At 37.5% G+C, this 13,679-nt stretch overlaps 1 protein-coding gene across 1 annotated transcript in view; it reads left to right on the top strand.

Moving 5' to 3' along the window:
* LOC114080719 (multidrug and toxin extrusion protein 2-like) overlaps positions 1 to 12,922 on the top strand; it is a 52,888-nt gene extending 39,966 nt beyond the window's left edge. The window contains exons 13-17 of the mRNA XM_027922321.2: positions 1,873 to 1,942; positions 4,051 to 4,183; positions 10,239 to 10,333; positions 11,925 to 11,979; positions 12,450 to 12,922. Coding sequence (XP_027778122.1) covers positions 1,873 to 1,942; positions 4,051 to 4,183; positions 10,239 to 10,333; positions 11,925 to 11,979; positions 12,450 to 12,688 — 592 coding nt within the window. The 3' untranslated portion in view covers positions 12,689 to 12,922. The remainder of the gene's footprint in view (positions 1 to 1,872; positions 1,943 to 4,050; positions 4,184 to 10,238; positions 10,334 to 11,924; positions 11,980 to 12,449) is intronic.
* The last annotated feature ends 757 nt before the right edge of the window (positions 12,923 to 13,679 follow it).

Raw genomic sequence — 13,679 nt, 5'->3', positions numbered from 1 at the left:
GCTACCCAAGAATGCTGAGTTATAACCCCAGACCCTCAGCCACTTGTCTTGAATAAGTGCACCCATAGGACACCTAAAGTGCTATGAGTTCTAAAAAAATGGGGTCTGATAATATTTGCCAGATTCTACTGGGAGAATGGGAAAACACAGCTGCTCTGTTGAATGCCAGACTTAACCAGCTCTCACCAGCCTCTTCACCAAGCACTCTCCTTATATTGCAAGTGTTTGACTGGACTCCAGAGTTCAGAAGTGGCTGATTCTGACATTTCTTACCAGTTCAGTGGTAGCTTGGGAAGAGGCTGATTCTTAAGCTTCCTTCTCTGCCATCTTCCATGATGTCACTGGGATAGCGTAGACTTTCCATTGCTGATATGGCTCTCATTCTCTTGTAGGAGAAGTCTTTTTTTTTTTTTTTTTTAAGTCTTTCAGATATTTTTGTCCTTGGCTGTGCACTTTTTTTTTTTTAAATTTACTCCCTCCTGTGCATTTTTCTGTTCTTCTTTTGGAATTCTTTTCAGACAAATGATAGAACTTACTCATTAATCCAAAACATCTCTTTTCCCTTATCTCTCTTTGTGTTTTGGGACATTCCCCAACTTTATCTTCCAAGTTGGAATTGAGTCTTTAGCCATGACCATTCATTATTTGGTCTGTAAGTAAAATTTTATTGTTCACATTTTTCATCTCCAATTAACTTTTGCCCAATGGCTCCCTTTTCCTTAACTCCCTGCTGTTAGCTCCTGAATGTCACTAAGAATAGTAATGACAATTTAAAATTTTTTCTCAAGTTCCTTACATTTTTCCTGCTTCCTTTTGTGTCATCATACTTATTTTGATTTTTCCTTTTTTAAAAAAATATGCTATTGATTTTCCTTAGTTCCTGGTGGGCATTAATTCCATGTTTGTATTTTTTAAATGAAAAACCATATCATTGTGATCAGTGGAGGGAGTGCACATTTAGGTGGCTGCAGTCCTACCAGTCTGTTCCAAAGAGGTCACTCCTCTGAGTGAGAGAAGTGACTGCAGGCTTTGCCTAACTTGGTGGCTCTGGATGACCATTAGGCTTCCTGTGAAGGTTCATGGGAGAGAGTAGGAAATCTTTTCTCTGGGAGAGGATACTGTGGCCTGTTCCATGAATTTCATTCATAATGACCCTGTCCTTGCTGTGCCTTCTCCAGAGCTCCAAGATGTCCTCTGCAGAAGCTGTAGGCAGATCTTTCATAAATGAAGAATCCAGGGTACCCCTGAAGAGAGAAATGTTACCTATGTGAATACTGCTTTCAACTCCATTTTTGAGGAAGACTCCTTTATACAGAGGAGGCTTTCTATACACAGACTGGAACCTGCTTTTTCTTCCCAACCCCCATATTTACTTCCTCATAAATGGAGCTTTTAGAATTATGCTCTAAAACCAAATGCCAAATGTTTTCTCTGATATAAGGAGGCTGATTCATAGTGAGATAGGGAGAGGCAGCATGGGGGGAATAGACCAACTCTAGATAGGGCAGAGGGGTTGGAGGGGAAGGGAGGGGGGCATGGAGTTATTAATGATGGTGGAACCTGATGATCATTACTATCCAAAGTACATGTATGAAGACACGAATTGGTGTGAATATACTATGTATACAACCAGAGACATAAAAAATTATGCTGTATATGTGTAATAAGAATTGAATTGCAAAAAAAAAAAAAAAAAGAATTATGCTCTAATGGCAGCTTAGTCCATGTCCCTTTTAACCTAAATTCCATGTAGTAAAAATTTGAATTAATGAGGTTTTATTATGTACTTAATTTGTCAAAAAGAATTTTTTTTAATTGAATTGTCAGGTTTGTGATTTTTAGGTCACTGACTACTTTCTTTTCCTCCAACAGGGATATTAGTTCCCTTGTGAGCCAAGTGATGCCGATTTTTGCTCCCTTTCATTTATTTGATGCACTTGCAGTGAGTATTTGGAGTGATTTTACTCTAATATACATAACAAAATTTGTTTTGTGTTTCTAAGTTTTTAAATTAAAAATAAATGTCTGCTATTTCATTTTTAAAAAGAGTGAGCTCTTGCTTCAAGCAGTCTGGGCCACTTGAGGGAAAGATGAGTTACTTGAGTGTGTAGCCTCACAAGGTGGAGGAGATTGAGTTCTCCGTCTCCTCCTCTGCCCTAAGTGACATCCAGCCAAGGGGTGGGGTGACCCCTGCTTGAGTCCTCTCAGGCCTGCCATGATGCCTTTAAATTAATTCTGACCACTAGAAAGTCTTTCTCTAGTTTGGTCTTTTTTGGATCTATGGTTATCTGAAGACCCTATGGCTGTACTGCAGAATCACCCCTGAAGGCTTCTTCTCAGTTTGAACAATTATTCTTCATGGTTCCTAGGCCCTTTTTTCATCTTGCTTTTTCCCCCCATGGAATTTCTTGAATTTTTCCCATATTACTCTGAAGATGTGATGCCTGTGACTGAACACAGCAAGTGGTAAGAAGAGTATGGAACAACAGTTACTAATATGGCATTATGTAAAAACGTGGATGTGTAACCGATGTGATTCTGCAATCTGAATTTGGGGTAAAAATGGGAGTTCATAACCCACTTGAATCTAATATATGAAATATGATATGTCAAGAGCTTTGTAATGTTTTGAACAACCAATAAAAAAAAGAAGAGTATGGAAAAGAAGCTCACAATTGCATTAATATTTTTTGGCTATAATTTTAGACCAATTTCTGCTGAGATACCATCAATGAAGTCCATAAATCCTTTTTTTTGTATATGATTTTACAAAATATTATTTTAAAAAAATTTTGGGTACTGAGAATTAAATTCAGGTGCTGAGCCACAGCCCCAGTCCTTTTAATTTTTTATTTTGAGATAGGATCTTGTTAAGTTGGTTAGGCCTTGCTAAGTTACTGAGGCTGGCCTCAAACTTGTGATTCTTCTATCAGCCTTCTGAGTCACTGGGATTACAGATGTGCATCACTATGCCTGACTACAAAATATTTTTATTTTTATTTATTTTTTTCCTTTACAGAACAGATGTTTTTCAGTTTTTAAATTAGAGCATTATAGTTGGGTTCATTTGGACAAAATCATACATGCATGGAATTTGATTTCAGCTCCTGTTCCCCTGCCTTTTCCTCCCCTTCTCCCTTCCTCTATTCTTTTTCTACTGATCTTCTTCACTTGTTTATTTATTTATTTTTGACTGGTACTTTCTACATACACAAAAAGGTGAAATTCCCAGTGTTATATTTATATATGCATATAACATAATTTTGTTAAATTCATTCCATATTCCTGTCCCCCTTTCCTATTCCTGAACCCTCCCTCTCGATCTTCTTCCACTCCATCATCTTCCCTGTATCTTTATGATGTCTCTCACCCCCACCTCCTCATACCCCCTCCTCACCTTTCTTCCCTTATTTTGCTCTAGCTGACACATATGAGAAAACATTTTTCTGAGTCTGGCTTATTTCAATTAGCATGATATTGTCCATTTCCACCCATTTACCAGCAAATATCATAATTTCATTCTTTGTGGCTGAGTAAAACTCCATTGGGTATATATACCACACTTTCTTGATCCATTCATCGATTGATGGCATCTGGGCAATTATATAATTTGGCTATTGTGAGTAGCCAGATTCGCAAGATAGTCAAGTAGTCAAGATAAAAAGAAATTTAAATTATGTTACCTGATGATTTTTCTGAGTAAAGTTTTTGTGGTTTTATTTTTGTTGTTGTTGTTGTTGTTGCTGCTGCTGTTAACATAACTTAAATTTATTTATTTCTTTTATTTATTCTTTATTTTTGTGGTGCTGAGGATGGAATCCAGGGCCCCTTGCAAGCTAGGCAAGTGCTCTGTCACTGAGCTACATCCCCAGTCTGTTCTCATAATTTTAGAAGCGAAGTGTTTTCCTTTATCTCTTACATAAAGGTCTGCGAGGTCTGCTTTGAGACAGACTATTTGAGCACGACAGACTTGTGAGATACTAATGCACTACTCTGTACTTGATGACGGCTGCGTGACTGCAAAGTTGGTGTTGGTTCTCCTCCCCTTAGGGCACCTGCGGAGGAGTGCTGAGAGGTATAGGAAAACAGAAGATTGGTGCTATCTTGAATGCCATTGGTTACTACATTTTTGGTTTTCCAATTGGAGTGTCTCTGATGTTTGCTGCTAAACTTGGGATAATAGGTATGTGATTCAGTCCTCAGGGACTTAACTTTGAATCTCACTTTGTCATATTAAGATAAACTGCTTGAAATATAAAGCAATTGATTAGAAAGATGTCCTGTGGAATAGGAAAAAATATCCCCCCGTTTATATTCAGTGCCTCCTTTGTACAAATACACTGGAAATGCAGTATTGGACAAAATAAACATGCTTCTGACCTCAAAATGAGCCCAAGATTAAATGATTAATTATACAACTAGTCAATTTCTGTTGGGCTAAGTACGTCAGAAGAGAAGGACAGAGGACCTGTGAGAAGCTACAGGGAACATCTGTGCACTTCTGGCTTGACAGAACAGCCCCCTAGATGATGAGCTAGTTAGATCAGGCCTGAAACTCAGGTAGAATCACCTAGAAAAAATGAGCAGCTTTTGTTGAAAGGACTGTTCTTTCTCCACTGAATGACCTTGGTTGTCAATCTTGTTGAAAATCACTTAGCTATACATATATGGGCTTTTTTCCTGGACTGTCATATCTGTTTTTTGGCCTGTATGTCTGTCTTTAGGACTATACCACACTGCCTCGATTGCTGTAACTTTGTAGTAAGGATTGAAATTAGGAAGTGTGAATTCTCTGACTTTGTTCTTTTTAAATATTATTTTGGCTGTTTGAAGCTTTATTTCATATGAATTTGATCATTACGTTTTCCATTTCTGCATGAAAGATCATTAGCATTTGAACCAGAATTGCAATTGAATCTGTAAGACTGCTTTGAAGAGTATGGCCACCTTAACAATATTAAGTCTTCCCATTTATGAAAATGAATACCTTTCTATTTATTTAGGTCTTCAGTTTTTTATAGTAATGATAGCAGTTTTAAAGGTACAATTCTTTTACTTTTTTGGCTAAATTTATTCCTAGGTATTGTATTCTTTTGGATGCTGCTATAATTAGACTTATTTTCTCAACTTTCTCTGCAGATTGCCCATTGACAGTATATCAAAGCATGGATGATTTTTGTATCTTCTTGTATCTTGATCTTGTATTTTACAATTCTATTGGATTCATTTATTACATCTAAGTTTTTTTAGGAGAAGGTCCAATATATATATGATTGTGTCATCTGCAAAGAGATAATTTTACTCCTTTTCTAATCTTCATACCTTTTTGTTTCTTCTTTTGCATTATTATTCTGGCAAGAACTTCTACAGGGGGCTGGGGATGTGGCTCAAGTGGTAGCGCACTCGCCTGGCATGCGTGCGGCCCGGGTTCGATCCTCAGCACCACATACAAACAAAGATGTTGTGACCGCCGAGAACTAAAAAATAAATATTAAAAATTCTCTCTCTCTTTCTCTCTCTCTCTCTCTCTCTAAAAAAAAAAAAGAACTTCTACAGTAGAATTTAACAACTTTTCTATATTTTTAAGTATATTTGTTTTCAGTATAAGACGATGTAATAGCTAAAATTTATAGAACATGAGATAATAATCATAAAAAACATCAAAATTATGAGTACGCTCTTTGTGTATTTTATGTTACTTAAATATACGATATCCCATTAGTTCACTTTATGCATGAAAAACCTAAAGCCTGAAGAAGTTAAGTAATTTTTTCAAAAGTTCCACAGACAGTAAGGGGTGAGGCTGGATTTGAATTCAGGTCATAGGGCTTCAGATCTGCCCTCCTTGCTCCCATGTATTTCCCTCATTTGCATTTCACTATTCCATCATTCATTCAATAAGCATTCCTTGAGTACCTGTATGTCAGGCCCTGAGCTCTGTTAGTATCTAGGGATATAAAAAGAAACGAGCGAGGTCCCTATCTCTTGTAATTTCATACTCTCTGCTCTTCGCTTTCACTCCTCTCTTGTGTTTTGGCAGTTTTTCCACTTTCTGCTCTTGGATGTTGGTCTTCATTAGGAGCCAGGAGATAGATGGCTTGCTTCTGTTCTCTCCCCCTTAGAAGTCTTGGCTTTATTCCCAGCTGCTGATATGTAAGTCATTCAGATTCAAGGACTCTGCACCACCCATGCTCCCAAACCTGAAGAGTCGTGCCACTATATCCTTCATATCTGCAAAGGGTTCATCCCACTTGCAAGAAAGAAAGAGTTGGGAGTTTACCATGGCTGTGGCAATAGCATTCATCTTAGCGTCTATTATTTCCCACACCCTGTTATTACCCTCTTTAGATGTTACCTCTCAGCACCTGTCTTCTTGCAAAGGAAGGGAAGGGTGGTATACAGCTCAAGAAAACTTCTGTTTTTTTTACAGACACCTCATTTCTTTTTTTTTTTTTAATATTTATTTTTTTAGTTTTAGGTGGATACAAAATCTTTATTTTATTTTTATGTGGTGCTGAGGATCGAACCCAGTGCCTCATGCATGCCAGGCGAGCGCGCTACCACTTGAGCCACATCCCCAGCCCCCAGACACCTCATTTCTTCCTTGAGGAAATTCTTCTCTCTTGAGATTCATCTCAAGATGGTACCAATAGATCTCTGTCTGTACAGAATAAATACAGTCTCACCAAAGATTTAGAAACTAACTTTGAAATCCACCTGCCAGTTCATCCAATACTTGGAAGTCACCTGTGTTTTCATGAAATAGGTGCTTCTCTGATACTCATAGCTTCGGTGTTCCATTATCTGATGAACATTTTAGAAATGTTTGCTTCTGCTCAGGTGCATTTTTCATCAAGTTTGGGTTATCATTCCATGAAAAAGAGAGAGCTATGTGATACTGTGAGAAAGCCAAATTCTGGTTAGGGTTTGGTCATGTAATACAGCATGTAACCACGTGTGGTGGCATGTGTCTGTAATTCCAGCTTCTTAGGATTAAAGAAGGGGCAGGAGGGCCACAAGTTTGAGGTCACATGTATGACATAATGAGACCTCCCCCCATCTCAAAAAAAAAAAAGCCATTTGTCATTATTGGCATTCCCTCTAGCTGATGGAATTCCAGGAGCTTTTAATGACTTGCCACATTTGCCTGAAGAAGCCAGCAAAATTAGTGACTTGTTAAAAAATAATTATGTGCACCATTGGAATAGAAGACAATTACCCAACAGTTGTTGCTGTTCTGTCACCACTTCTTTCCTACCAAATTTGTGGTCTGTCTGTACAAGAGTGCATGTAGAGGACTCCTGGGTCCTCCACACAACACAGAAGCATGGCCAGAAGTCAGGAAAATCTGATAAGGAATGCTTATGTCATACAGACAGATGACACATTTGTCATTCCAAATGTGGCCAACCCCTTCCTCAAAATTTAATTTTCTACCCCTTTCCAACAGCCTTTTTTTTTTTTTTTTTAATCTTGGCAATTGTAGTTTGGGGGGGTTTCAGATTTCAGGATTTTAACATTTAAGCAGAAGCTGAGCATATGCTTGGATCTTGCTTGAGAACCACGAGCCAAAATAAACCTCTTTCTTTTATAAATTACCCAGTTCCAGGAATTTTATTATACCAAGAGAAAACAGACTTCTCCTTCATTATAAACCTCCTTCATTATAAAATCTGTTAGTTGTTGTGTATGTGAAGTCTGTTAATAACTGCATGTAGATGTTGGACCTTGTTACTCTTCTGAATTCCTCTTGTTGTGTACAGTATTTTTCAGTTTATCCTCAAGGGCTTTCCAGGCATAGAATCACATCATCAGCAAATGATTTCAATTTTATAGTCTCCTCTCCAACTTTCATTCCACTGATTCCTTTTTCCTGTGTAATTCCTCTAGTAGTATAATCAATTTTTATGCTAACAGTGGAACGTCTTGTTTTATTTGTGACTTTAGCGATCATGCTTCAATGTTTCTGTACTAATAGCATTCTGTATTTGGGGCTGAAGTACACATGTTTTGTGTATGTTTGTGTGTGTGTTTTATTATGTTCAGGAAGTACCTATGGAGTCTATTTTATTGAATGTTTTCAACAAATATTCAATAATTTTGTCAAATACTTTTTTATTGCCATTAGAAATGATACTGTAATATTTATCCTTAGATCTATTATGAAGGTAAATAATATTAGGTTCTTCATATTGAACTCTCATGACTATAAGTTGTCTTTTTAAATTTTTTTTTACTATTTATTTTTTATTTGTATCAATACATTTATTTTGTTTATTTACTTCTATGTGGTGCTGAGGATCAAACCCAGGGCCTTGCATGTGCTAGGTGAGCACTCTACCGCTGAGCCACAATCCCAGCCCCTAAATTTTTTTTTGATGTTGCTGGACTTCATTTTATTCATTTATTTATATGCAGTGCTGAGAATCAAACCCCCAGTGTCTCGCAAATGCTAGGCAAGAAGCTCTGCCCCTGAGCCACATCCCTAGCCCTAAGTTGTCTTTTATTGAGCTGATAAATTCCTTTCTGTTAATATTTAAGAAATTTGTAGGGAGAAAGCTGGGCACCCTGAAAGCCAGGAAATAAATGCATGGCAGTGTGAAGAGCTCCATGAATGCACTCCCCAGCAAAACTAATGAAAATCGTGAATAAAATGAAACAACTACAACAAAAACCCAACTTAACAGTCATTGGCTGCAGGAGTACAGAGCAAGAAAATACAGGGTACCAGTAAAGGAACCATTGACATTCAAGGATATGGCTATTGATTTCTCTCAAAAAGAATGGGAATGCCTAGACCTGGCTCAGCAGAATTTATATAGAGATGTGATGTGAGAAACCTATAGAAACCCTAGCTTCCTGGGTACTGATGTCTCTGAGCCATTCCTGGCCACCTCTCTAGAGTAGAGGAAAAAGCCCTGGAGTATGAAGCGACAAGGAACGGTAGCCATATACCCAGCCATATGGTCTCATCAAACCCAAGACTTTTCACAGAGCAGGGATTAATACACTTATTCCAAAAAATGATAAAGGGCAGATATAGTGTTGAAAATTTACACATAAGGAAAGAATGGGAAAGTGTGGGAGAGAGTGGAGGTCAGAAAGCTTGTGATATTGAACTTGACAAATACATAATGACAACCCATAATGAAAATCTGTCAACAGGCATAAAGAACTTATAACATCTCAGAATACAATACATTTTATGCCAGTCACTTTTGAGGAGCTATGCATGTCTTTAAATATGTATCCAGAAAAATTTTTGAAACATACTATTCCTTTGAAAGGAAATTTGAAATGGAGTCTAGTCCATGCTTCAATTAATAATTTGAACAATTTCAAATGTAGCATTGTGTTAAACTTCTACTCAAACATTTCTATAGATAAGAGATTTAAAAATAAAGAAAAAATTTCTAAATGTGATCAATTTGTTACTTTACAAAAATCCATTATTCTGCAATTAACAGTTTCTCCTTGTGCCAACACACACAGTTTTAACAAATATGGGTGCAGTTTCTTGGGTCCCCATTAGATTGAGAATAAACCCTGGATCTTCCCATGGTAGCTTGCTTCTCTGACCTCCTCTCCTGTACACTTACATCCTTGCCACCAGCCTCCTTCCTAACTGACTTTCAAGCTGACCTTCTCCTTTGGCCCTGAACCCTGCAGTGCCCATCCTGAACCATCTCTCTTCCTGCTCCTCACTCTTCAGGTCCCCATCTCAGAGAGCCCTGGGACACTCATTCAGGCTCTGTCTGCAGGACATTATTACATGGCTTTGCCCAATGTCTGTCACGGTACTTGCCATTCTTAAAATCACCACATTTTACTCCTTGTTTATTATCTTATTTCCACCACTACAGTGTAAGCTCCTTGAGGGCCTTGACCTTGTCTGCCTGTTGGATTCTGTGTCTCTAGCCCTTAAAACAATACGTGGTACCAAAAAAAAAAAAAAAAAAAAAAAGCCAGTTAGTATCAGTTAGTATTTGTTAGCTCAGCACATAAAACTGCAAACAGTTTTGGAGGCGTTTTGCATTGTTAATTGGTTGACTGCCATTAATAGCTCAGTGGTTGATTTGCTTCTAATCCAGGGCCTGTGCTCATGTAAAATTTTAGGGAAGTTAATTTAAGTTGAAATTTTGGCCTATGGATTATGGACTATTATTGGAAGAATTTTAATGATCACAGGAACAGCCTTGAAGAAAACCTCAATTCTTATACTCATTTTATACCCACAGGTCTCTGGTCTGGACTGATAGTTTGTGTCTTCTTTCAAGCCCTTTTCTACTTGATATACATCCTGAGGACAAACTGGAATAGAGTTGCAGAACAGGTAAGAGTCTGTGTGTGGTTTTAGATATGTAGATCTAGTTGATCCCATGCTGTGGTAAGGAATCTATAAGGTTGAAAATGAAAAAAATGGCACTGGTACCAGGACTCACAGAGTCAGGAAATGCATGTGGCATGCCGGGGAGGCGGGGGTGGCGGGGGGGATGGAGAGGACAGAAGAAAGGTCTACTTCAGCACAGTTCTCTCTTAATTCAGAGCGGAATTGGGATCCACTCTACCAACCAGGGGATTAACCTTTAAAAAACAAAGGGAATTTGCTTGGACATATTCTTATTTTGGTATAATAGACTTAGTAATATGGTTTCCTATTTATACCAATGAGCTCTTTTTTAGCCTTCTCTTAAAATACTTTTTGTCCATTTTTTACCCCAAAGCAGGATGTTGAGTATAGTGATCTGTGGGAAGTAATTGGGGGCAGAGGGTTGTAATGTTGACCCACGTGAGTATCTGTAGATTGAACAGGGAGGTCTTTTTATTGTGTCAAGGCTTGAGATGAGGTGGTGGCTGGCTTAGGGGAGGGACTTTTAGAAAGGAGACACAAGGATAAGCCTAGATGTACCAGCTGTTGCACAAAGGGTTTCAGATCCCTTTGGATTCGCCTAATAATGATGTAGTATATCTTTCCTATGCTCAGTTTGATTATATTGAATGAATAGAGCATATAGACATGAAATTGGACCATACACTAACTTTTAGACAGTGATGTACACATTTACCTTTATCTTTTATTCATTTTATCTTTGTGTAGGAACACAAGAGGCACAATGTGTAAATAGTCTATTATGTTTGCAACTGTAGTCACAATCAGCTTTTTATTTTATGATGGTGAGCTGAACAATGTGGAGAAAACCTGTGGTTTCCTGATGTTATGTTCTTTGGGAAAATGGCATTTTTTGGACCAAGAAAGACTATACTAGATATTGTAATACTTTAGCAGTAGTTTCAGTAGTATCTGTTTTTGTTTCTTTTTTTAATTTGTTTTTTTCAGATGTACATGACAATAGAGTGTATTTTGATACTTTATGCATACATGGAGTATAACTTATTCTAATTAGGATCCCAGTCTTGTGGATGTACTTGATGGTGAGAATCACTGTGGGGTATTCATATATGAAGATAGGAAAGTTATGTCTGATTGATTCTATTGTTTTTCCTATTCCTATCCCCCTCTCTTCCCTTCATTCCCCTTTGCCTAATCCAGTGAACTTTTATTCTTCCCTTTACCCCTTGTTGTGTTAGCACCCACATATCAAAGAGAATATTTGACCTTTGGTATTTGGGATTGGCTTATTTTACCTTAGCATGATAGTCTCCAGATCCATCCATTTACTGGCAAAAATCAGAAGGTCATTCTTTTTATGGCCGAGTAAGAGTTCATAGTGTATATATACTACATTTTCTTTATCCATTTATCTGTTGAAGGGCACTTAGGTTGGTTCCATAGCTTAGCTATTGTGAACTGAGCTGCTATAAACATTGATGAGGCTCAGCAGTATCTTTAAATTGAAATTTTAATCAGACTACCAGCTTGAATTGATTTGTACTTCATGTACTCATGTGATTTTTGTTTTTAGGCACAGATTCGTGCTGGGCTAAAAGGTACTAAAGAGACTCTACCGACCACAACAGGTAGTAGAGGCCATTTTCTATTATACTCTATTTCTGCCTTACAGAGACTGAAACTTAATGTGGCCAGAGTTGTTTAGTTTATGAGATTCTACTCTCTTACTAAATATAATTTGTCTCAGCCATAACAATTGGCCTGATCAACTCTGGACTTTCCTTTGAAATGCTTTGTAAAGTAATTTCACATATACTAACCCACATCCCCAGCCATTTTTTTATATTTTATTTTGAGACTGGGTCTTGCTAAGTTACTTAGGATCTCATCTCAAAGTTGCTGAGGCTCACTTTGAACTTGAGATCCTTATGTCTCTGCCTCCTGAGCTGCTGGGATTATAGGTGTACACCACCATGCCAGGCTCAATGGTCATTTTTTTTTTAAACACTCTGTTCTCAACCTGTGCTATGTAACTCCACTAATGACCTTTTCCTTAACTCAGTAGTTAAGTAAATGCCCAACTGTTCTCTTCAAATAGATCTCCCAAACCTTGAAAGAGAAACAACTGATGGAGTGATTTTGCCTGATATCATCAGACCAGAGAGCCAGATCAGCCAACTCATGTCACTGGAAGAAAACAACCAGTATGCAGTGCCAACCATTGGGGATGTCTTGACAGTGAAACAGTTGATACTCTATCGTGGAATGGCTTTAGCTGTGGCTATTGCTGTCCTTTTAGCAGGAATTTTAGTAAGAATTTTCAATGACCGTGGATAAAATAGAAGAATTATCACCTGTCTACAAACTTGAAATGATAATCACATGTCATTTGTTATATAGACAGTGGTTTCATTCTTCATGGTGTGTAGAAAGGATATCTTGGTTATTCCAAGAAATCCCACCATCGTATTGGAGATCAAGAAAGGGGCTACAATTTTTGTTTGTTGGTTGGTTTCTTTTGGTGTTGGGGATTGAAACCGGGCCTTGTGCCTGCTTCCACATGCATTCTACCACTGAGATATACCCTTTGCCCCAAGGAGCTATATAGTTTATAGTTTTCTCTATTAACTTTATCATGGTTTCTAAATATGTAAATGATTTTTCCTACTGTGAATGTTCTTTACTCTTTCTTATATTGAATATCCTCCTTCTTTCGGGAAAGTGATTCATTGTCATATAAAATATTATTATTGATCTTTTTTGTATATTTAGGTTAATACACTTTGTATTTATAGTGAGTATCTATCTCAGGTATTTATTTTACAAAATAAATACCTCAAAATTTAAAATGTATGCTGACAGTATTTGGGGCAATAATGTCAATATAAAAAAGGTAACTTTTAGTTTTTGTCTTTTAACAGATATTTGTGTCAGCTTTCATATTAACAACTAAATCTCTGTTCTTTTTATGACTCAGCTTCCACAGTACTGACAGCTACGGTTTCAACTTCTAGGCCAGAGATTTTTAGAATCTGAACAAACCAAAAAGAAAGAATTTGACCAATTCAAAAAGAAAATTATTTAAAATTCCAGTATTGGTTATTTCCTAACACAAAGTCCACCAAGTACTCGCAACAGAGCTCCTCATTCAAAGCCCTGCTGGTTAGTCAACTTTCTGTTACTATAAAAAATACTGGGCATGTTGGCACATGCCCGCAATTCCAGCCACTGGGAAGACTGAAGCAGGAGGATCACAAGTTCAAGGTCAGCCTTGGCAACTTAGTGAAACCCTGTCTCAAAAAAATAAAAAGGTCTGGGGGGTGTAGCT

The sequence above is a fragment of the Marmota flaviventris genome, chromosome 17 (genome assembly GCF_047511675.1).
Source record: "Marmota flaviventris isolate mMarFla1 chromosome 17, mMarFla1.hap1, whole genome shotgun sequence".
In the NCBI taxonomy this organism is placed as follows: domain Eukaryota; kingdom Metazoa; phylum Chordata; class Mammalia; order Rodentia; family Sciuridae; genus Marmota; species Marmota flaviventris.
This window is presented reverse-complemented; position numbering and strand designations above follow the sequence as displayed.